General features: G+C 35.7%; 1 protein-coding gene across 16 annotated transcripts in view; it reads left to right on the top strand.

Annotated features, from left to right (window-relative positions):
- SYNE1 (spectrin repeat containing nuclear envelope protein 1) overlaps window positions 1–25,926 on the top strand; it is a 322,087-nt gene that overhangs the window by 129,639 nt on the left and 166,522 nt on the right. For all 16 annotated transcript variants that reach the window (XM_074818773.1, XM_074818787.1, XM_074818786.1 and 13 more), the window contains 18 exons: window positions 714–901; window positions 1,012–1,135; window positions 2,127–2,293; window positions 3,549–3,702; window positions 3,992–4,620; window positions 5,313–5,492; window positions 7,755–7,905; window positions 10,394–10,552; window positions 11,316–11,498; window positions 13,321–13,422; window positions 15,046–15,249; window positions 16,192–16,399; window positions 17,090–17,202; window positions 17,890–18,095; window positions 19,143–19,298; window positions 20,524–20,815; window positions 21,514–21,686; window positions 23,694–24,003. In XM_074818773.1, coding sequence (XP_074674874.1) covers window positions 714–901; window positions 1,012–1,135; window positions 2,127–2,293; window positions 3,549–3,702; window positions 3,992–4,620; window positions 5,313–5,492; window positions 7,755–7,905; window positions 10,394–10,552; window positions 11,316–11,498; window positions 13,321–13,422; window positions 15,046–15,249; window positions 16,192–16,399; window positions 17,090–17,202; window positions 17,890–18,095; window positions 19,143–19,298; window positions 20,524–20,815; window positions 21,514–21,686; window positions 23,694–24,003 — 3,699 coding nt within the window. The remainder of the gene's footprint in view (window positions 1–713; window positions 902–1,011; window positions 1,136–2,126; window positions 2,294–3,548; window positions 3,703–3,991; window positions 4,621–5,312; window positions 5,493–7,754; window positions 7,906–10,393; window positions 10,553–11,315; window positions 11,499–13,320; window positions 13,423–15,045; window positions 15,250–16,191; window positions 16,400–17,089; window positions 17,203–17,889; window positions 18,096–19,142; window positions 19,299–20,523; window positions 20,816–21,513; window positions 21,687–23,693; window positions 24,004–25,926) is intronic.

The raw sequence follows: 25,926 nt of genomic DNA, 5'->3' as shown, positions 1-25,926 counted from the left end.
AACATTATGAATATGCTGAGTATGCTATTGTAAACTCTTGTCCTGTTTACAGGATCATGATGATTCAATGCCATAATGTGAAATTATTTTTTATTTAGTTTAAACATCAGCAGCTCATTGCTGTATAATTCACATTTCCTTCTCTGATTTCTTTCATGACTGTAATTATAACCATTACTATAACTTCACACCTGTGAGTTGAAACTTTAGTGGTCTTAAATCTATTTCATTTTGTGCTTTTCTAACTCATTGTACTACGTTTCAATCATTTTCATAAGTTCACAGTAGTTAATAGTAACTGTTCCCCACCTCTCACATGTCATGACATGGGCTGCAAGTCTGGCAGTCCTCACATGTTGGAGTGAGGTTTTGTATTTACTGTATATTTATAAATTGGAACAACTGTTAGACAGATGTTAGGGAATTTGGAGTTCTGTCCTACAGGATCATGTGGTGTCACATGCCCTTTTGTTGCTGACTGTTTTTTCTTTAACACTGTTCTAAGGAAAGTCTTTCCCCACTACGAGCTAGTTGACTGATAAGCTTGGGACATGCACCTGGGATAGATCTGAGTGACATTTAAACTATGCAGTGACTTCATGATCTGGTGGATGTAGCATTGCTTCAGACTTCAAGTAAAAGTACAGAATTTTCCCACTGTGTAGCTCTCTTGTTTATGTATTTGATTTCTGTTTCTTTTACATGTTCATTAGGACCTTTGTCATACTCTGGAGAAACTGAGCAACACTCTGGCCTCTCTCTCAGCCTGTGCCCGAAAGGTGGTCAAGAAAGAAAAAGCTGCTCAGGAGGTTACTGCATTACAGCAGAAATATGAAAAGGTGCTAGCAAATGCTAAAGAGAAACAGACCTTATTAGAGACTCTTCTGGCTCAGTGGCAGAAGTGAGTAGACTCTCACATCTCTTACGATGGACACAGAGACCTTCCTGTGGTCAGTGTGTGAGACCAAGGGGATGACTTGAGTTGGTAACTCTATGCTGTGATTTTGTTAGGCAGGAGAAGGAGCTGTCTGCCTTCCTGACCTGGTTGGAGGGGTGTGAAGTTACAGCCAGCCCTCCAGACCAGTATGTTTCTGCTGACAGAGTTAAACTGGAAGGTGAACTGCAGTCACTGCAGGTACGTTTCAACTGAAAGATTGTCACCTACATTTCCTGGTTTGTTTCTGTGTCTTTTAAAGGATAGACTTGCTCAGTTGTAGTCTGACAAATCACTTGATTCTGGGCTTTGGAAACGTCCTAGGGAAGTATATTGCTGTTGTTATTTATCAAAGACAAGAAAATGACAGGAATATTTGCAAATATAATTTTTTTTTATTTGCAAATATAATATGCTGGCTCAAGAAAAATAATGCCCTGGTATATCCTATTATCTGTCAAGGAAGGACATTGGCCTGCTGCTAGAGGATCCTTTCTCTATAGAAATTCCTTTGTTAGACAACGCTACTTTCCTTTTTTCGCGTGTGAGGAAAGTTGCTCAGATGACAAAATGGTCAAAGGTTTTGAGCTCACGATGAAAGTCTGATTTCCTTTTTTTTTTTTTTTTTTTAAACACAAGACTTTCATCCTGTTCTAAAGTATGCCTTTCCTTGGAATTTTTGCCACTTGTTTTTAGATTAATATGAAGCAGTTGGCCAAATGTAGTATCTTTTACAACCTCCATGAAGCCAGTGTGTCCATAATATCAGTTTTAAATATTACTGAAGAGAAAGAAAATTATTTTTGGTTTTATTTCTTTGTTTGGGCCAATTTGCAACACTTCCTCATGAATCTATTGCTGCACACAAAATATGTTGCAAAACTTGGTCTTGGTTTTAGCCACTTTCATCATACAGTAGAGCTGTGTAATAAGGTCACACTTTGTCCTAAAGGGGAAAAAAAACCCTGATGGATCCTTACTGAATTACAGTTGCATATTTAGCTGTCTGAGAGGTATTGAATACCTGCTTGTCCTAATAGACCTCAATTCCTCCAAGGATTTGACTGTGCTTGTTCACTTGCCTCAAAGTGGTGTACTGGAAATCCCTAGCTGATTTTTTATTATTTTTGTTATTTTGCATAAGATGATGCCATATTTAATCTAAAGGCTGTACATTCCCTTGTTTTCCCAGAATTTGCAAGCAGACATTGAGTCCCGTGCTTCAGTCTATGCAAGCCTATTACAGTTAAATGAGTCGCTATTCCCAACAGCTTCCAAACAGTGTGTGAAAACAATAACGGAAAAATTTGAAGAGCTGGATGAGAGGTGGAAAGCTTTACCAAAAACTGTTGATAAAAGGTTTGTACTTCAGAATGTTTTTTAGATGTTAAATGAGAGTAACCAGTATCTAGATGAGGAATCCCAATCCTGAAACAGTTTTTACAGTGTTACCCTTAGGAAAACAAAGGTTTAAGATTCATAGTGAACCCTGAGCTACCAGGAATGGGGTGTGGGGAATCCTACAGATTTATCACGCTGTCTTTTTGGTATAATCTCTCCCTACTTTTTTGATAGAAGAGTTCTGTTTGAAGGAGTGTGGGGCAGGAAATGAAGATAATGTTATATTTCATTAGTTAAAATTTCCCAAGTAAGTTACTTCCAAAATCTGTTACATCTGCCCTTCATTTTTTAAGTTATATGCTATATCTTGTGCAAAGCCACACTATTATCTTTTTAAAACCACTTTGAAGTTTTCATTTGCCATAAATATGATAAATGCTCAATTGTTAGGCTGCTGGCTCATGTTAGGCTCAGGAACATTGCCTCCTTTTTGAAACTGTATGATATCATATATTTAGGTTTCAGTTGTTTTGGTGATGAACGTACATATTTTACTATTTGTAAAGAAGCTTAAATAATAGACCCTGGTCAATGACATCATCTTCTAAGTTCTTTATCAATACAATTGTTTTACAGTATAATGATCTTCTACATAGTATTGTATGTTGAAAATTATGTAGAGAAATTTCTAAGGGAAATGGGAAGGTAAATGACAAGGCCTTTTTTAAGGTCAAATTTTAGCTAGGTTCTACTAGGTGCTGACTACTCCTCTGGACACTTTCCTCCTTTGAACTGTGTTCCTCTGAGCAGACTTGACCATCAGTTACTTCAGTGGAAGTTGAGCTTGCAGTTACTCGCCCCCTGCCTGAATTCATGAGGCTGTCGCCTTACATGCAGTGTGGCAGATGATAGGGCAAACAGAATTGCTATGTCTGAAAATTGAAGTTTAGCTTCCATCAGTATCACTCTCTTTGCTGGGACTACCCCCATGAATAAAAGTTGAATATACCTTGATTGTTTGGGGCACTTCTAACAGTTGATATGAATAAAGCAGTAGAAACGGGAAGAAGCCAAACTGGTGCTTTCAAGTGTTATGTTATTCCCCAGTTAAGAAATCAACATGGCAGTCATCACATTTATAACATAAATTAACATTTCCTTCTTTCCTTCCACCTGTCATTGATTTTAATGCAGTCCAGTCAGCTGTGGTTTTGATTATGGAAGTGATAAATTTACATCAAGTGCTTTCATATTTACATCTGATATCCTATAGGATCAACTTCCTTCAGTCTCTTGTTGCTGAGCATGGGCAGTTTGATGAGCTCCTGCTCAGGTTTTCAGACTGGATTAAGCAGTTTCTTGCTGAACTACAAGCCACTTCAGAGATAAACACAGCTGATCAACAACTAGCTGCATCTCACAATAAGGTAAACTTTTGGATATAAATATTAAAGACAGAAAATTGTACAGTGCATTGAGCTAAATATTTGTCTAAAACTAGCATGAAGTCATTTATTTGTTTGAAAACTGATACGATGTTGCAGTCACACACAGATTTCTGTTACTTGACCAGTTTAAAGCACAACGTTAACACTGAATTGTTCTTACTGAAAACCCCTTAGTAGTACTTGTTTTTCTCAGAAGTTTAGTACTAAAATGTTTTCTGAGCTTTTGACTGGAAGAAGAAACCCAGCGTATTTTCTTTCTTTCCCATAGAACCACTCAATGGAAGTTGAAAGTAAGAAACAGCAGTTACAATGTCTGAAGGAACATGTAGATAAATTGTGTTCTTTCAGCTGCCCAGAGGACCAGCAGACATTGCAGGGAAAGACTGAAGATTGCTTTCAAATATTCCAGGAGGCAAGTCAAATAACTAGCCAAAGACAAGAGGCTCTGGATCAGCTGTGGGTATTCCTGGAGCTCCATAGTGCTACGTCAGGAGTGCTCCACCAGCTGAGACAGACAGTGGAGAAAACAGGAAATATGGATAAAGCTAAATCTGAATTACTGGAGAAGGAACTCAATAATGTTATTCAAGATCTTAACAAGCTGGAATCTGTTGCGATCAGTTTGGATGGTTCCCTTACTAAGGCCCAGTATCATCTAAAACACAGCATTTCTGAGCAGAGGACCTCCTGCAGGGCTGTGGTGGATAATCTGTGCTTGGAACTGGAGGCAGTTCAAAACCTGCTGGGAACCAAACAGAGTGAGGCAGAAGCTCTTGGAGCCTTGCGAAGATCTTTCATGGAACGTAAAGAACAGTTACTGAAAAGTATTGAAGATATTGAAGAAAAGGCTGACAAGGAGGCCCTGAAGGAGGCAACACTACAAGCCCTTCAGCAAAGGTTAAAACAATATTAATGCTTGAGATTGGCACTTCTTCATTTGCTTTCAGTCTCTAGACTTTTTATGGAGCATTGGAGGCATGTGTGAGTTTTCTGCCTGGGTGCCTTACTTCTTGCCAGGCATATATGAGTCCATATAGCTCTTAATAAAATTTTGTAAGTAAATAAACTGTTTGGATGGAGGGAGAACATGAGCAGAACACTTAGGAAGTCCCATTAATCTCTTACATTGAAAAAACAATCAAGAAAATCTTTGTCTAGGAAATTTATTTTGTCCAAATAAATCCAAGCTCCAAACAGGTATTAGAAATCCCATATAACATAACTATCTTTACTCTTACAGAATTGAAGACTGTACATGTGCTGAAGGAATTGAAAACACTTATTATAATAAAGTATTTGTCTAAATATTTGAGTATATTTACAAGTCACTGTGTGTGGTGAAGGTATAGGTATATCTATATAATTGTATAGCTGTATATGTATCAGAAAAATCACATTCTGAGCCCAGTTGTAGCAGAAAAAAATCCAGATAAAACTTGTTTTCTGAAGATATTGTATGAAATGTTAGAAAAAAAGGAACTTTATGCACAGTAACTCTTAACAGCAACTGTTTCATTCTTCATTTCTCCTCTTTTATCTTGCAAAAAAGTGTAGATATGTAAATTTGAAACCTGCCTTTTAACTTGCAGATTGAGGATTTTTAACCAGTTAGATGAAGAACTGAATTCTCACCAGCATGAACTCCAGTGGCTCGGGGACAGGGCAAAACAAATAGCCCAAAAAGATATCACACTTGCTCCTGAGATTGACAAAGAGATAAATTGCTTAGAATCTCTGTGGGAGGATACCAAGAAAGTTATACATGAAAAGTAAGTATATCTTAAATTTAAGGTGAGAAAGGAGAGGGTTCTTTTAGTGGTGGAAAGAGTCCCAATTATTCACATTTAATATTTTCTTGCCATATTAATCCCAATAAAAAGCAGGGCTTGTATATTAAATACTGAGTAGAAGATAAAAAACAGTATAAATCATGATATTTGTACCCGTTTTAATTATACTATTAATAAAGCCACAGATAGGTCCTCGGGACAGTACTTATATACTGGGCTTTTAGTTGCATGTTACTGTTTACTCTCCTGAAAGATAAGAAATTTCCATTGAGATTTCACTATCACTCCAACTAGCACATGCTCTCCTTCTAGCATGTATTTTTCTCCTCTATTGGATATGGGTTTCTGACAACCCTGTATTCAGTGGTCCTAAATCATTCTTACATTTAAGTCTTTCTGTCTGCCCAAGGTACCAGGCTGATAACAATCACCAGTGTATAATCAGTGATATAAGACAGTTTTGCATATCAGTGAAAGTTGATAAAGAAGGGAACTAAAGAAACTAAAGAAAGTTTTATCTTACCCCTTTGTCTTAGCTGCCTCTTTGTCATCTCTAAAGAAAACTTCTTCAAATGTTCTTTTTTAAATTTGCAAGGTAATATTACGTGCTAGATTCAGTCAGTACCACATCATCTTCAATGTACATAAATTTTGTCTAAGTGCAGAAGCAAAACAGTTCTAGCCTGGCTAATATTTCAATGGACATATGCAATTTGGTGATCCCCATGTAACTGCTGGGTTGGTGTACTAGAACAATGATTTTAAAAAATATTTAATTTGTGCTGAAAACTGATTTTTTTTTCCCGTTGGTTTATATAGTGTACTGTTACTCTATTTTCTTGATTGACACCATACAGATATTTGTAAATATGCTGCTCCTTAACCAGATCTGTGTATTATTTCCCTCTTGAAAATACACACAGCTACATGAATTGCATTTCTGGTGTTTTTTCTCCAGCTGAATTCAGCCTGGCTTTCTGTTGCATTTTTCAGAGATGTATAAATCTGAAACAAGTGGAAGAAAAGGATAGCTTTATTTAAAAATGTCCATCACTCCTTTTTCTTCAGCACTGCTGTTAATTTATATTTCATGTTGCATGTTGCTGCAAGCCATTTTTCTTACCTCTAGAAGTCCTTAATAATAGTAAAGCAAGTAATTTCCGCATACATGTGCCAGAAGCTAGACAGTACCAGCCTGGTAGTGAAGAAACCATAAAATAGATGTCCCTGCCTTATAGGTGCATTATTGAGGGTAAATGAGTTGTCCAGTTTTCACATACTGGGCTAGCTGTTGCCATCTTTATATCTAAAACTGAAAGATACTCAGGTACCTTTTGATTCCTTTCTAACATAAAAAATAATGTTAATTTTTGTTTAAATTATTAATTTAATTTTAATTTTTTGGAACTGTTTTCTCTCTCATATAGACACAATTTTAGACCTTCCTGAACCTGATTATTTTGGAGAGCTCATTGGAGGATTCAGAGAAGAGGCAGCTCCTAAAGCAATTACCTCTCTTTCTTGGCAATGTCATGTTTCCCAAATTCCTTTCATTGACAAACACTGTTCTACAACTAAACACATCCAAAGTATTAGTCTTCCTTCTCTCTCTTCAGTATAAACACCAGGAATGGATTGAATAGGGTTTTTTTAATTCTGTCCATTGTCTGAGCAGAAATAGGATTTTCTGGTCAGGGGGTGGAGAAAAATGAGGCCTCTTCTTAGCAGCAGGTTATTCTGTTCTCAGTGGAATGACAAGTAAGTTGAATGTAATGTTTTAGACCCAAAAGCATGCATCTGACAATTGAAGGACAAAATAGTCAGACTTACCTGGCATTGCTTTAGTCTTTTCTTCTGCTTCTTTTTACCCAAAAAAACTCCATGAGAACCAGGTTAACAAAAAATGAGCTCTGAGTGCCAGCATCATTATAGTGTGGTTTCCAGTCAGTAAGATGCTAAACTTAAGAAGTGAGAAGCTTGAATTCCAGTTTCAGTCTTTCTTTTGCTCAAGTCAGTTGCTTTGATATCTGATCTAGATGAGATGGTGATTCATACACAGTGAGATGTTTTGTGATGTACGGACCCACAGTGATTTGTAAAACCTAAATATTATTTCCTTGGCTGCCCAAAACATGTTTAGCATTGCATCCTGATTTTCCCATGGTGAATCACTACATCACATTCTCTTTCCTTCAGAAATATGACATAAAATGGTGCTAACACAGCCTCTTCACATTACAGAAAGGAGCAATCCTGCATTCTTATTGATCTGATGAAGGAATATCAGACCTTGAAGTCAACAGTAATGAAAGTCATAGACAGTGCTGACAGTGCTTCTGTGATCAAATCCATTTGGAAGGATCGTGAAGATGTCAGACGAACTTTATCAAGGGTAATTACATATATTTTCATTTGAGGGGTTTAAATGATTTTGTTTTAGAAAATTTTTTCTGTTTGAAATGTGGCCTTCAGCTGTGTTTAAAGTTTCTTGAATTTACTATCAAATCTTGTCACACTGACATTCAGGGTTTAAATTGTACTGATTCTGATGAGGAAAGAATATAGTACTTCCAGCATTTTGGTGAGATCGATGAATATGTATTTGTTTGTTGCTATTTATAAATTTAACACCTAGAAATGCAAAATGTTAATTAATATGGAAAGCATAAGTTATCTGCTCTTTATATAAAATAGCTTGAGAATATATTGTTATCATAGTATGACAGGATATTTCCAGTCAACATATTTTAATGTTTTATTCATATTGGGTAGATTTTTGATAGATACAAGTCAACAAAATAAAAGAAACAAAAGAAAATGTAAATGTCTGTCTCTTTCCCTAAGACAACTATTCCATGGGGTACAATGTTGATACTGGCCATTGAGCAGAGATAAGGATTTTGGATCCCTGCATTCTATTCATTTCACTGGCTCATATTTCTCAAATTTTAAATTCTGCTATCCATCAGCCTGTCAGGAAAAACCATTCTGAGTTAAATTCTTTCCATTCATTCAGAGGGTAATTTCATTTGAAGCTTTTTGAGCTCTTCATTAAAAATTTTTCAGTCAGATCTGTATAAACCTTATCTAAACTGTGTGTATTTATGGCCTCTTTTTAATGGACATTTTAACTAGAACTGAAAACCAGACAGATCTCACCAGTCTAACAAAGAAATGCAGGTAATTTCCATATGATTCCTCTTAATGATGTGAGCCTTGGGCTGTGGAGAATTTCCTGCTACAACAGTGGCCACATCTAGGCCTGAAGGAGTTGGAATGCAATAAATATTTTGCATAACTCCTACCATAATAAAGTAGGCATGGCTACATGGCCATACTGTAGCCAGATGAGTAGCTTATCCCTAATGTTGATCTGTAATATTTGTTAAAGAAAGAAGTATGAGATGCTTACTTTTATCCTTTCTGAATATGTTGTCACCTCTTTAGTGAGTGTTTTAAAGATTTCCCTACGCCTAGAATTGCAGACTTAGTAGCCTTGAAGATTTTGCCTAATTCCTTTCTGAACACATCTGTACTTTTGTTTTCCAGAGTATCTAGGAGTGATGGGTTTTACAATTCTAACTTTTGTTTGCAGCACCCTCTGTTTACCCTGCTGTAATTCCAGAACTGATTTTAGATACTTTTTAGTCAATGATTGTTTTGCTGATTAAGGATACCAATTAAACTCGGACACCAGAGTGAAAAGAGTAGGCGTATTTTACTGGTGATAACCAAATAATGTAACAGAGTAATACAGAAAACATACAATAAGAAAAGGCAGAACAGTGCACCTAAAGCAAACAAATAGGAAAATACAGGGTAATGCATCAAATCATTACTACATGAGAGGGAGAATAGTGATTAAGAAAGATACATCACCACTTGCATACGTTACCAACATCCAGATCCACAGACGCTGGGCAGCCGCGGTTACAGCGAGGATTTGGAGAGCCTGTCCCGGCAAGTGGGAAGTCCTACGCGATGCGTCCATCCGTAGGTGAGGCATCCAAAGTTGCAGCAAGCCAGAATAACTGGCACCTTTGTTTTGAGCGGAAACATCCAGTTTCACTCTCCAATTAGATTCCCCCAGAGTCTGGCCAGGGCTCAAGAAGGAAGCTAAGGGAGTTTCCCTGCTTATCTAGTTGATTTATGAGCAAGGTCACACATCTGGTCACAAGGCCAGACAGCTGGCTCCATGGCCTTGTTAACTTGCCCCTACACAAAGAAGGATAAAGATATATTCAGGATAGACATGTTTTATGATATCTAAGCTACATCTTTCATTAACGAGCATACATATTTCACTAATGACTACATACTAAGTTAGCAGCTTTGGCTCAGGGCCTGTTCTTCAGGCTTCAATACTTCAACACTTTAGCACTTTTTACATCAGCATAGGTGGTTTGTTATAATCTAGTACAATACCTACTAGCACAATGGTTATCAGTTATAAAATATACAGGATTCATCTATAGATCAACTCTGACTTGGGCCTGTTGTCCAAGCCTTAGCACTTCAATGATGGATTCTTATTATTCAATTTTAGACATGTAGATTCTGAAGAATAGAAAGAATAATATAAAAAATATTTGCTTTATGTCCTGAAGCTAGCTTGTTACCAAGTGGGGAAAATTCAGAATTTATTATTCCCACTTGTGTGCTTTATTTATAAGAACAATCTTATTATTTGATTATGCTCATGAGAAAACCATGTCAGTTGTTCTGTATTTAGTGTCATAGTTAAATATTAGATGGTATGCTGAATGAGAATTATCAAATGCATAACATGTACCACAGGGCAAGGGATGGGTACCTGGAGAACTGGATTTTTCTTTCTTTCCTCAAGGCTTCATTAAACAAGCAAATATTTATGTCCACAGAATGAAGCTGCCAAGAATGATCTGAGCGATAAACAAAAAGACCTGGATACTTTCACCAATAAAGGAAAACATTTGTTAACAGAACTAAAAAGAGTGCATAACTGTGACTCTACTGCGGTAAAAACAGATATGAACTGTACTGTGGACAAATGGCTAGATGTAAGACTCTGGTGTTTGTACACTGAATACAGTTATTAAGTTGGGCCAAGGTTACAGTATTAGTATTTTTTTAGGATCTTAGAGTGCAATTGTTTAGTAAAGTTTACTTTTAAGTGTGTCTCAAAGGGTTAATCATAGGAATTTGCTATACATTGTACACACAAAGTTGTTACATCCATTTGATAGATTTAAAATGATGTCTTGTAACAGTGTATGAATGTTACTAGTATAAATTTGCTCAGGGCACACTTCTGAGTATAAATTTGAATTGGATTCTCACCTAATGTATGCTAGTGTTACTTTGTTAAAATAAATTGGACTAAATAAATTAGGCAGTAAATTGTATTAAGCTACACCATAAAAGATGTGACTATGTTGAGAAAGACAACATTATAGCAGAGAAACATAATATAAAAGCTAATATTTTACATTTTCCTATTTATACTGCTTTATTAGCAAATTCCTACATTACAGAAGAAAGATAAATGTAGCTGTTTTTAAAGATAAAGTTTATTTGAACATAAAACTCTTTCCCAGTAAAAAATGTACAAATTTTTACATAGTCACATATGGTTTTTGTTCATTTTATGATCTGGGTAACTACATTGTAATTAGGATTCAGAACTTAGACCTAACTCTAAGAAAATTATTTCGCCTAGGCTTACTAGTTATTTCTGATGCACTTATCTTGCAACTGACTGCAAAATAAAGACATATAAAATTAATTTGTGAATAGTATCGATACATTCTCCTCTCCTAAAAGGTGTCTGAAAGAATTGAAGACAACATCGACCAGCTGAGTGTAAACGTATCTCTGTGGGATGACATCCTGAAATCTGGAGATGAAATGGATGGATGGTGCAATAAATTCATTTCTCAACTGAATGAAGGCATCAGCAACTTGAGTAACAGTCAGAGAATGGAGGTCCTCCTGAAAGACTTCCAGGTGCTTACCCATAAATCAGTGATAAAAATGTTCTGGACCAAAATCTCAAGTGATATCAGGCACATAGATAAGGCTGTGCAATTGTAGACCACCATGTCCCCTGTTCAAGCAGTGGTACCACTAACCCAATGGCTAGCTGACAGCATTCCAGTCCTTTCTTGAAGCTGTTTGCTTCTGACAGAAACAAGAACATCATATCTCTTACTAAGTCTAAGCTCCATAGTTGTTTTGGCTCTAGCAGTACATGACAATGTGTTCTTACAAGCACAAAAATTTTGAAAATCATGTCATTGGACTGAACTCTGTTCCAGTAGAAACTGATGGAAATTTTAGACAACTTCAGCTGAAGCTAAGCAAAAAATGAGTAGTTTCTAAAATCTCATCTAAGAAGGTAGATTCTTCAGACAATAAAAAAGATATGCTGAACTGGAGGGCAAATTTCAATGTCAGGTTCTAGCAGTTTCAGTAAGATGATATCTTTCTTTTCTGGATAATGTTAAACTGTTTTAGAAATCTATCCAGTGTTCAGGATGCATTCTGTCTCTATTGGCTTAAAATGTACAGAAGATCAACCATAGATTGAGCCATATTCTACTTCATTTGAAATAAACTATGTCCTTAAGAAGATGAACAGTGAACATATACAAGTAGTATGATAGAATATGAAATGGTGCTAAACCAGTATTTTGCTCAGCACAAGCTTTATCTAATGCCTTTCTGATTAGTATAACAATCAGACCACCTAAATTTATCACTACTAAAACTCATTTGGAGTAGGAGCAGCCAGTACCCAAAGCACAGGTGTACCTGATTCACAGGAGGGCCAGAATAGCAGAAGACATGAGCACCGTGCATACATTTGCACTCACAGAATGCATAGTCCATAATACTTTGTTTGCACTTTCTTTTGCAAAGGCAAGAGGAAAGGCAGTTCACTGACAGAAGGGTCCTGCCCTTTCAGCAATCAGAAATAGATGAGCATGGACAGAAATAACAAGTGTATAATATGGCCCATTGCAGTGGTCACTTTCTTGATCAGTCACCTAATATTATATCCTCCCTAGCACAAAATATGCCCTGAGGGTTATTCTAGGGCCACCTGAACTTCTACCATTCAGGGCAGATGTTAAGTGCAGTGATTTAATCCTGAAATCCTCTGTCCAATCTTTTAATTGGAGATACCTATTCAATTTTTTAGAAAAGAAAGTTTGGGTAATAGGATAGACACACCAATTACTTGTCTAATACTTCAAAACTACAATTATACAACTTACGATTTTCTCTTTCACTTTGCTTTTTTTTTTTTTTTAAATAAGTAGAGTATTTCTTTATAACTTGGATCTATATGACCACAATAAATACAAGGTCCAGATATGTCAGTGCATATATAGCAGCATTTTTTAATTCCCTTTTGAGGTTAAAATTTATTTCCGTGTCTAATTTTTTTCCAAGAGCTCACTTCCTTGTAATAAGAACCAGAGATCTGCATGCCATTAAGTGGAACCTAACAACCACAGTAGATTTTTCCAGTCGAATAAACAATGACATTCCCATCTTTATTCAGTCAATTTTAAGAAACTAAAGCTGTTAGTGCATTTTTAGATGCTAAAAATGTGTGTGGTTATTTTAATGTAGGGGAAAAAAAATCTCTGAACTTAGATGGGAGATTTTTAGAGAAGAAAATAGAACAACAGTGTTTTCCCTCTGGTTGCTAAACTTTTCTTACATTTTCTTTCATTTTTGCAATTGATGGAACATCCTTCTGGAGGTCTAAAACCTTCTTGTAGTTTGATACAAACCTCTGACCATATCTGTTTTACAGTCTGAAGTCAAGGATAAAGAACTGAAGTTGGATCAGCTTAGTTCCAAAATTTCAGATCTCAAAGAACTGACTCATAGTCAAGAGCCTCCTGCAGATCTCCAGGTAAAATAAAGACATTGGTAATCATAGACTGTGCTCAAATCACTAAGAAGAAATTCCTGAAATTTCTGACTCTCCTGTACTGTCTTTTTCCTTCAATGTTACATACTGCATTATTTATATGTATCATAAATATTCTTTGTCCATATTTTAGTTAACTTTGGTTTTTTCTGAAAAAAATATGCCATAAACATTAGAGTTGTAAAAGTATTTTTTACTAAATCAAATATTGTAAATAGTTAAGAATGTAGCTGATCAGATATGAGACAGACGATATTCTCCACACTGCACAGCATTAAGCCATATCATATGTGAGTGCATGCACTGTTTGCCTCTGTGAAAGAATTATAGTGCAGTAAAATATCTTCATTTGCTTTATCAAACCAAAAGTATTAGTGGACTGGAATTAGTGCTCTGAAATAGCTGTTACAGGAGAGGAGTAAAATACAGACACTGAAGGTGAGTTGTTGCACTTTTATTATTGTCTAGGTCCTTATTTTTTATGTTCTAGGACAGATGCAAAACCAAGGTTATGACTATTTTGGATGTTTGATTTCAAATGGAAATTGGTATGTGTGATTATTCATTTTCAATGTCAGAAGTTTTAAAAGATAAGCTTACTTCTGCAATTTCCACAGACGGGGAAACATCTCAATAGATATTTATTTCAAAACCATTTATCAGATTTTAACGGAACTTAATGCAACACTCAAGCCTTGTCCATATTTTGCCATGACCGCACACATAAGACTAAATTACCAATCAGGAATGGGTCAAGAACCATGTAGTATAAAGATGTGCACATTATATGGAAGTGCTTATGTTCTCCCAAATTGTTTCCTTTACATGAGAGGTTCAGAAAATTCAGGTTTAGTCATATGATTCATAATAAATATCTGTCCACTTATAGAGTGAAACCTAGAGCAAATTATTTTGCAGAATATCACTGTTAACCAACACACACCTATTTCCAACTACTAAATATGATAAATACAATAAAAAAAATAAATCATACCTGCAATAAAATAATTGTAGCTGATATATAAATGCAAATTTGAAAATAAAGCCTCACAAACTAAACATGAATCCCCAAATTATTTGCCAACATTCAAATACTAAATAAGTAAACTACAGTATGATCAGCTCGTATCCTAAGAACATAAACAATCCCTTAATAGAATTTTCAGTAACTGCTCGTTTATAAATATTAATCTTATGGCTGATTTGATTTTATTAGTAATATGTGCAGAGCTAACATCTACTATATTTTCAGATATTTCTGTCTTTGAACAGGCTAATGAGCAATATTCTAACTTATTTTTGTATTGTCTTCAATTTTAATCTGCCTCACATTGAGATACTTTAAGCCTTCAGTGCTCTTAAGTCTCACCAACTGATATTTCTTTTTATGGAGCTAGTCGTGTTTAGGTCATGTTCTGTATATATGTCAAATTATTAAAGGAAAAAGGTCAACTGTTTAATTTTTCAGAAGGGGATAATAACTTCAACAGCTTGCAGTCTGGCTTTTTATAAGTTAGTATCCCTTTTTGTATTACTGTATATCTAAAATTTAACATAGTAAATGTTTTATTTAAATGCTTTTAATACACAACATTTTGCTTTTAGTTTATAGAATCAGATTTGAGGCAGAAGTTGGAACATGCTAAAGAAATGTCAGAGACAGCAAAGGAGACACTGAAAGATTTCTGTACGCAGAAGATGCAGTTACACAAGTTTATTGATCAGATGACAGACTGGTTAACAAAAGTGGAAGAAACACTGTTAAGCTGTGCACGTAACCTGGATCCTGAAGCTCTAAATAAAGTGAAGGTCAGTGCTGAAGAAAATGAATATGCACTATCTTATGCAGTGATCTTTGCTTTTTTATCAGAGTTTTTGCTAAGCATTATACTTAACTTTAATTTGATTAAAAATAGTCTAGAGAGACTATTATCAAATAATAGCGATACTCTTTAGGAAGTTCCACTGATGAACAAAAGTTCTGATTTATTAATTTTATACAGAGCTTTTAGAAAATTGTAATGAATAATATGGTCTTTGTTGTGACAAGAACTGGTTTTGTTACATTGAACTCTTCAGTCATTACTCCAGCATGTTTACAAATCCATTGACTCCCTTGCAATGTAAGTTTTGAACTTATAACTCATCACAGTAAAAGACCTTGGACTGAACTCAATTTTAACACAAACTTCTACCTCAGAAGTCCTCCTCCGTCCTCATATATAGCAATTCTTTTGTGTACATCCTAGAGCTCTCTTGATTGCATACAGTTATGCACATCATGACATGACAAACCACATGGAGATTTTTTCAGCGTTAGCACGTTAATGTTTATACAATAGCCAATTCAAATCTAATTTTCAAACAAATGTTCCTCTCTAATCAGATGAAAACTCCCTTTCATTCAGAAGTCCCACCAAATACTAGTATCATATTGCATCTCACATGTACCTTCAGACTTTGCTGAAAATAATTATTGCTATTCAACAGCTATTCAATTTTTAATAGAGTAGTAAACCATGAGAAACAGCATTTTTCACATTTCTGTGATGGCTCTTTAGTTTCAAGGATTCATCTCACTTGGAAAATTCAGGAAACATGATCCAGTACTTCTTCCCTTCGTTATGTCTAGGACTTGCAATAGACCATAGGAGGAAAGAGCATGTGGGAGGAGCAGGAATGATTGAGGAAAAGAGAGGGCTCTTTTGTTTCTTTACAAATGTCATATTTGTGCTGTAACTTCATTTTCAGGAAACACAAAAAGACCTTCAGCTTCAGCAGAGCAGCATTGACTCGACCCGTGAGAACCTCAACAGCCTGTGTCGCAAATACCATTCTGTAGAACTGGAAACTCTTGGTGGCACTGTCACTTCATTAATAAAGAATTATGAAGCTGTGAATCTGCTCTGTTCCAGAACACAGGCCAGCATGCAAGAGTCCTTGGAAAAACATTTCCTTCGTGAGTCTTCAGGCTTGTTAATATGACCTGTTAGCCCACAGCCATGAATCATTCTGGAGTCTGCCAGTTTCCAGTGATGTCACTTGCAATTACAACTTTATTTTTGTATGGAGCCTTTGAAAAAGTTCTGTTACCAAATGTTCATTTTATAAAAACAGAATTCAACTTTAAACACGTAATATGCATGAAAGGCAAACTCAGCTCCACCTTTCTTCACTCTTATTATACATCTCTTGCATACATATGCTTTGTGTATTTGCCATAAAGACGTGTATCTAACCAAATGGAGATGTTTATAATGTAAAAGTCCCCATCTGAAGTTGTTTCTGAGCTCCCTGGATAGTCAGTGAAGTAGGAAATTTTTATTCTTATACATTAAGATATTAATCTAGATATTATCGAACAGTAAATTGGGACATATCACAGACTGAAAATGCCTGTCTTTTCCCATTGACTATAAAGGGGAGCCTAGTGTGACTGTTCAAATTTAGATGTTTACAGTGGAAACATCTAACTTTTTGTGTAATGAATCCCATTCCCCAAGGTCACTGAAGGCAATGAGACTCATCCTGTTAGCTTTTACAGGCTGTTCCTGAAGGATAAAAAAATTGTGGAAGACAGCTGTATAGTATTGAGGATAATGCTGCTTCTTAAAAAATATTCTTTTCTCTGTACTTTTTATTAAATAAGATTCTATGCAAGAATTCCAGGAATGGTTTTCTGGTGTGAAGGCTGCAGTAAAAGAATCATCTGACAGGTCTGGAGACAGCAGTGCCATAGAGGCAAAGCTACATGACTTGCAGGTATAGTGAACAAATTAAAAAAAATTAGTAATTAGCAATTTAACTATATGTATCCAATTATATCTCTAAAATAATTTGTAGATGCTATCATATTTATGGGTTTTGTTTACAAAAATGTAATGTAAGAATGGTTCAAGACAGCAATATGTACTGTAGAGGGAATACAGTGAAAACTCTTCACTGTTCTGAGAGATCAGAATTTAATTTCTGCAAGATTTATGTGTAACTAAACTGTTCTTGTTTCTGATTTTAAATCTTTTTTCATTTTTTTTGCCTCCTTTCTCTTCTTTTCCTTTTCCTATTTTTTCTTACACTATTGCTTATTCAGTCTTTCAGATTAACACTAATATGTCAAAGTTTATCTGTTTAGATTTTTGATGGGACAGAACACAAATAGCAGACACCTATTGCAAACAGCCCTAATTCCTGAAATGTATGACATCTTCAGGACATGACTAAACTATCCAGAGAAAGACAGGAATACCTTGGGATCAAATAGGAAAATTGAGCTCTGTGAATTGTAGCCCCACTTAATAAAATTTTATTTGAACTATCTGCTTAGAATTTTTACCATAGCTAGACATGGCTCTTGTCTTGTTGAGGAAATCTGACCACTTCTAATAGAAATATTGCTCATCTTTAGTTACTAGATCTTGCACGTTTAAACTGCATTCTTTCATTACACAGAGTGTGCTGGATTCTGTTAGCGAGGGACAGAACAAGTTAGATGCTGCCTGCAAGGAAGGAGAAAGTTTGTATGCTTGCTTACCAAAACCAGTTGTGAGCCATATTCAGGACCAAATAGCGAAGTCTAACCAGAACTTCCAGGAATTCCTCAACCAGTGTCTGAATGATAAGAAGGCTCTGGAAGCTTGTGCCTCGCACCTGGGAAAGTGAGTAATACCAGTAGTCACAGATGGACTGTATGAAATTGTTTGACTGCAGAAGTACTGGGCACAATTTGAAATTATTTCCAGTTACTCTAGTCCTGTTTGCTTTTTTCTTTGGAAATATTTAAGAGAAAATTAAGTTCTTTGCTAAAAACAAAGCAACAGGTCTTGCTCCACGGGTATTGATTTGGTTAAAGAATGGAAGATCATGATCATGTATGTGGAAGATCTGTGTAGCTCATACAATCCCAAATCACCAGTTGGGATCTCCATAATTTAAATGCAATTTCCTGGAAGGAAAAGGTGTGATGAATCTTCAAGTTCTGCCCTGGGGTTTGAAGACAGTACACTTTTTACATAGCATGCATCTGTCCAGTTCCATTCCAGATGGACATATTTCCTAAGGAGCTAATAAGAAAACACTCTTAAATTATTACTTGGGGCTGGAATTTTGAAAGTTCATATATTTTTAGGTATAACTAGATTCAAATCTATTGCTAACTGAAAGCAGTAACGGGTAAGACAGCTGAATGAGATGGTGTGCCTTCACGTAAGGAAAAGGTTTTCAAACTTAGGGCCAGAACTTGCTTTGCTGAGTTCTGAGTGCTCGAGGCTCCAGTTACATTCTGTTGGAGAAATTGAAAGCACAATACTTCAGGTGTAGTAAGTGTCAATACTGTGTAAAAGACCACTTTTACCCATTTTTTAATCTTAGACTAAATCATTATAAGGATTTGGAAAGAATTTTCTTTTGGTCTGCCTTTATTGAATCTAGTAATAAATAAAAGCACTGTCACTTTAAATTTTGGAGGCTTCTTTTCTCACTGTGGTTCCCATGATTTTGTTGAACAGTTTTAGAGAGTTGAATATTTTTAGATTAGTAGTCACTGTGGAATTATGTTTTGTGTACAACTCTTATTCTTGAAGCATGAAATTGATACCTAGCTTTATTTTCCTGGTTTTGTGGATATTGAAAGAACTGAATTAACTTCTTGCTAACTTTACTCCGCCTGAGAAATATTTTTAAGGTAGTATTTATCTGTTCTGTAGCTTTGAAGATCAGCAGAAGAAACTTGGCCTGTGGATACGTGACATGGAAGAAAGAATAAGCACAGAAGCATTAGGAGAGAGCAAGCAGCTTATTCACGAGAAGAAAAAGGAGGTGCAGAAAGTGGAAAAGTTCCTGGAAGAGTTACTAAATTCAAGGTAATATGAAATACTTTTCCTAAAATACTCTCACTTTTTCCTCTGCTAAAGCAACAGTGAAACTAAACCATTGGGGTAAAGTGTTTGTGAAAGAGAAAGGTGTTGCAACATTCTCTGTGAAAAGAGGCTGAATCCAGATAGTTCCAGTTTTAAGGAAACTGGAACTTGAAGCCAACTCAAAAATTTCATGTTGATACATTTCTCATTAAAAAAAACTTATCTTTATTAATAAATGGAAACTGGAAAATATAATTTAAAAAATAAATCTTAAAAATAATGCTCATAAAACTAAATCTGAAAAATATTGCTTGTAAAAGCAATAGTAAAAATGACACTTATCATTATATCCATTTAAAATTTTTTTTCTTTCTGTCCTGCAACACTCAGATCCAACCAGGTTAGCACAATATCCTTTCTTGTATAGTTTACTTTATAAAAGAGCTCAAATAACATCCACACTCACTGCACAATCCTTCTAGAATTCAGACTTAGCCAACAGATGATGAAGTAATTGCCTTTTTTAGTACACAGTGGTTTTTCAAGTTCTTTTTATTATTAGGTTGGCAAAAATAGAACAGAAATAGTAGTCAGTTATTCAAGCCTCACAGCATGCTAAAAGGAAACACCCAGTCACTATCTATCCCCTTGAGATTGATGCAAGACATTTTGGCCTGATGTAAATTCCCTGTAATCACAGTGCATCAGGAAGGGTGATCCAGTAGATTGAGATTAATGGAGGCTGTATAAACCCAGAGTTTTAATCCCTTTTACTGACCATTGTACTGAACCCCAAAGTCAGTGTCTACTCCTAGACAAATGGCCTGACATCCTGACCTTTCCATCATGCCTTCCTACCTGTCAAAGACTATGAACTTCTCAAAAGCTTTGGCAGGTAAAAAAGGTAGCAGTTCACATAGAACTGGAAAGTCTGACAGCTGAAAAGAAAATTAAATTATCTTTTAATTTAAATGTGTGACATAAAGATTTCAGTGTGATCATTTTGAGCACCCAAATCTGCAGGAAATGTACACAAGTAAAGATACTAATCAATACACACTGCTTATATTTCCTTTCAGTCTCTCACAGCTAATTTTTTTGTTAACTATGAATTCTGTCACTGGTGGAGTAGGTGATTATGTCAGCAACTTTCATAACTTCTGATAGTTGCTATAACAATATTATATGCTTTCTGAAACTGATTTTCAGTCTCATAATTTTCTCCCAGGGAATCTTTCGATAAACTGTCCGAGATGGCACAGACTTTAAATGAAGAAGGCCACGGTGCAGGGAGGGAAGTGCGCCTGGCTTCTCAACATCTCACCAATTATCAAAACATGGTCAAAACTGTCAAGGAGAAGCTGCGAACATGTCAGCTTGCACTCCAAGAGCATCTCACTTTGGAAGAGGCATTACAGAGTATGTGGTCATGGGTGAAAGAGGTTCAAGATAAACTGGCATCATCAGAGAGCACTGTTGGTAGCAAAGCCACACTAGAGAGACGACTGACACAAATTCAGGTAAAGAAGGATACAACTAGAGACTGCACATCACGATTAACATTGGGTGTGGGCCACATCAGTGGAAAAGGAATATTTTTATATTTTATTCTTTCTATGGTTATGAAGGAGAGGATTAGAATTTAAGGTGATCTTGACAAATTGGGAGGTGCAGTATGAAAAACAGGGTAAAGATTAATGGAGACAGATACCAGGTATTACATTTAATAAGGAATAACAAACTAGAAAAGTGTGTATTCAGGTCCAAAAAAGCTTTCTAATGGAGGAGGAACCTTCGAATACTTGACACAGAGAGGCTGTGACATATCTGTCACAGGAGGTCTTCAGAAACAAGTTAGACAAACATCTATTAGGAAGGTCATCAGTGTAGATCCTGCCATGGGCTTCTTTGAGATTTCTTCTAGCTATGTGGTGCTGTCTTTCTGTGAAGTGCTTGACCTACTCATTATCTACTGCAATGTGAACAATAGTTGGGATGACTAATGCAGTGAAATACCTTCATGGCTGTGGGAAAAACTGCTGGATCATTCCACACATAGCAAGGAATGGGCACTTATAAGAAAAGGTGCCTAGGCATTTATACTGGACATGGCTGTCAACAATAAATGAGGTCAAAGATGGTGTCTGCTGTTGAAAGAATAATAGCTTTCACCTCTCAGCAGGTTGCATTTGGTATTTGGATTTATTTTGCCTCATAGGAGATCCTCGTACTCAAAGGAGATGGTGAAGTTAAGCTGAACATGGCCATTGGCAAAGGAGAACAAGCACTTAGAAGTAGCAATGAGGAAGGACAAAAGGTGATACAAACTGAGCTTCAGACGCTAAAGGATGTATGGAATGACATCATCAGCACCTCCATCAACTGGCAGAGGTAAAACTCCCTGGAAAACACAGATCAGACCCTGCCATCTTTGCTTACAAAGAGTGGTACCTTACACTATTCATTTATTCCTGGTATGTGAGGGGAAAGTTGTATCATCAGAGAGAATTAAATTGCCTGAAAAAAATACATCCTTCTATAAAAAGATGAGTTGACCCTATCAGATGAATCAAATTTCATATGAGATGGTAATTGATGGTAATTTAAAAATCAATAGAAATCATAGAAATTCATACAGAGAAAAAGCTAGAAAGGGCTTTCTGACTTATTGAACCTGCACTTGGTCAGGACCAAGAACATCTAACATATTTATCTGCCTTTTCCTTACAGAATACCAAAGTTCCTCAATTTTGTCTTTCATTATGTTTTTTAATTAAAAAAAATCCTAATATCCACTCCAAATAATCTTTCTTGCAAATTAAGCTGATTGCCTCTTGTCTTAACCTTGTTAGAAATGGCAATTTTTTCTTATTACCTGTGTGAGAACATTTTATGTATTTGAAGGCCTCCATCATCTCTGTTCTAGGCAGACTGATGTTTCTCAGTTTCTCAGTACTAGTATTTTCTGGACCTCTTTCATCCTTGTTTCTTTTTCAGTAGATTACAGACTATCACTAATTTGTCTACATTTTTCTTAAAAGATAATACCTGAAAGTGGGCGGACCTTACTGTATTTGAGACATTATTAATTCCAAATAGAGCATCAATGCTTTCCATTTTCTTGTAAAACACTCTTCTTAATCCACTCCATAATGAGATTTTCCTTTCTTTCCAACAGTATCATATTGTTGAATTTTGTTTACCTCTTTGTTAACTATCTCCAAATCCTTTTCCACAGTACTAAGCCTAGGCAGTTATCCCCAATTTTGTATTTGTATACCTAATTTCTCCTTCCCAAGTAAAGCGTTACTTTCATCATCATATTCCATCATTTTTTTAAATTTCTTTTTAAAACATCTGACATTTAAGTCCTGTCATCCAACTAGCTACAGCCACTCCCTGGTTGCTTTCATCTGTGAGTTTTACAAGCACTCTCTATTCCATCATCCCAGTCATTATCAGATAGAAATGGGCCCTTGGTGAACTTCTGCATGATTCTACTTCCTTAGTCCTCTAATGAAAACAAAGTTTTCCATGCATCAGAAAACTCATAGATCTGTATCACAAAGGTCATAGATCTATACTGTACATAAGCTGAGTGCTAGGATATCTGGGTCCTAAATATCAGCTGTCAATGGTGGGAGCCATGATAAAGGTAAATTTTTCAATGGAAAGCTGTGCCACTTTCTTACTTATTCCAAAATTGTATTACAATTACATGTAAAAAATTATAATGGGCTGCCTTTAAGATTTCATCTTCTAATTTCACCCAATTTTTGTCATGAAATATTATTTAGATTAAGCTAGACCATTATATTTTGAATGAAATCCTTACCATGCTCATGTCTATCATTAAGTCCAGTGGAATGAGAGTTACATTGCTCAACACAAATCCTAGGGTAATCTGGTGATCTGCTAGGAGGAGCAATATGTAAGAGAAGAAGGTATTTCTTATAAATTGTAAATGGGACTATATGTAATTGTTTTTTTTTTTTTTTCCAAAACTTACCAGAATATCTCTTAATTGCCAATAATTTCACAGGCTGCTGTACATTTTATTACTCTGATCACAAAGAACTCCAGTAATGCTCTGTATTTTACTTTGCTGGACAGACACTGAAATGTGCTTTTCGTTAGTCTGAGAGGGACAGATTGCTCATGTAACCTGTAATAGGGAAGCAGTTGTATCAGGTTATACACAGTAGCCCAAAGAACATAGAAATTCTAAACTAGCTTGGATGTAACTTGACATAGAAAACTAAAGCAAGATGGAGGAAAAAGCATATTCTAAACATATTATACATGGCTACAGACAGTGTAACAAGGTATAAGTAGACTCTTTTTTTCAGTCTTTTCAAAAGTTCTCATCTGAATTGTGTTTGTTTCTTTTAATGTAAGCTGCCTAGAGTCTGTCATTAGCCAGTGGAATGAATATCTGGAAAGGAAAAACCAGCTGGAACAGTGGTTAGAGAAACTGGATCACAAAGTGGAACAGCCTTTAGAACCACAGACTGGTCTGAAGGAGAAGTTTGCTCAGCTGGACCACTTCCAGGCTGTTGTTTCTGAGATAGAGGATCACTCTGGTGATTTACAGCAACTCATTGAAAAAGCTGTGGAACTGTATGAAAAAACAGAGGATGATTCTTTTGGAGAAGCTGCTCAAGAAGAACTAAAAACACAGTTTAATGACATCACAACTGTAGCCAAGGTAAGATAAAGGCAAAGGTCTCCATTTCGAGTAAGTAAAATGTTTAAACATCTGTATATAAGGCTAAAATATTTTTTTTTCATAATTTTTTAATAACAAAAGGATTTACTGTGTTTGAATTGTCTTGCCTTTTGTTATGGTTGAGTCTAACAAAAAAGTTGGACATAGTTTACTAAAATTGCAAAATAGGTATTGGGAATTGAAATTGGTATGGTTATGATTTTTGAAAAGTGAAGAGCATATATTTTATTCCTAGTTTCATATATACAACAATATTTCTGACATTCTTCCAGATTTATTTTCATCTAATTCTTGTACATTCATTTCTAGCACTTTCTCTTCCCTAGACCAGGAAGAATGAAATGCCTCCCTGAGCAGAAAACATATTGTCAGAAAGAGATTATCAGAAAGATATATGCCCATATTTTGTGGTGTTTCAAGCCACTGAGCACTGCACATGCTATACAGGTGTTCTGTTTGGTTTCTAAGGAAAGATGCATGAGCTCACTGAGACCTTCTGCCAAGCAGATCAGGACAGTGATGCCAGCCCTGAGTTACAATCTCCACCTTCTCAGCTAATGGGAAAATTTGCATCAGGAATAGGTCACATAATAACAGGCTAACATGAGACTGAAGTAAACACTGTATATAAATTTGGTAATCTGTTGGAAGTTTGATTCAGGTTTTCATTTATTGAGAACAGTATTGCTGGCCTGTAGGTAATTAATCTACAGTCTATATAAAAACAGTACCAGTGGAAGATCTAACAAATTATGTCTTAGGAAAAATGTTAAATCTAGGGCATATGAATCTACTTCTATAGTAAAAGTCTGCATTTTTATTACTAAACTTGATAAAGGAAAGTCATTATATAGAGTCATGCAGTTTGGTTTTGGATTTGGTTTTTTTTTTAATTTTTGGGATAAGATATACTATTATTGTCATTGTTTTATTGCTTTAAACATAGACCACAGATATTAGAACCCTCTCAGATGTATCTAAGCTGTAATTAACAGCTGTTCACACACTTTTGGTTTTATGACAAACTTTTGCTCCCTTTTTACTGGAAATAGTAAGCTATGAATCTGGTTTCTAGAGAATCAGTGTGGTTTCATCCTCGTATAACTCCACTTCTTTCAGTGGCATTAAATCTGGAGCAATACCAAGATTACTGACTCACTCAATACAATGCTTTTAAACTTGTGTGAAAAAAGTATCAAAAGTGAGAATGGCAGTGTTCTCCTAAAATCAATATGCATTCAATATATTTAATTTCTTAAGCAAGAAAGACAGATTTGCAGTCTTTCCCATGGGAGAGAATAGCACTAACTGCAACTGGTAGAAGCCATTACCATCAGAAGAGACCAACTAAAGTTGCACTTTGCTGCCACTCCCCCTCTATTGGTGCTATATTTTGGTGCGAGTAAGGTAAAGAGAGGTGCCTCTTTGCCTTCCTTGCGGCTCTTTTGTTTCCCTAGGGAGCTATCTATTTTGTTTAGTCAGGCACATGTGAACATTTTCGTACTCTGTTTTTGCATAAAATGCATTAAGATGTAAAAACTTTGACGACTTACTTAGGTCATCTTTGTTTAGCTAGTAACCATCCATTGTCTAGTGGGTCTGAGAAATTGTGATGATTATTTTCAGAGTGAACAGTAGGGCTTATTATTCTAACTTAATTTTTAAAAGCATAGTTATTCAAAATTAAAAATAACTGGAGTTCAATTCATAAGTGGTTGGTTTAGGTTGAAACTCATTTAAGGACACTTAGAGCTGGAGTATCCGCGCAGGAGTAGAAAGTTATTTGATTAGCTCAGTTCACTTTTGGTTGGTTTCGATAAACATTCCTGAGTGTTAGCTCACAAGAATATAAGAACAAATCTACTTGGTCCAACCAAAGCCAAATCTAGACCAGTACACTAT

Source organism: Strix aluco, chromosome 3, assembly GCF_031877795.1.
Source record: "Strix aluco isolate bStrAlu1 chromosome 3, bStrAlu1.hap1, whole genome shotgun sequence".
Taxonomy (NCBI): Eukaryota; Metazoa; Chordata; class Aves; order Strigiformes; family Strigidae; genus Strix; species Strix aluco.
This window is presented reverse-complemented; position numbering and strand designations above follow the sequence as displayed.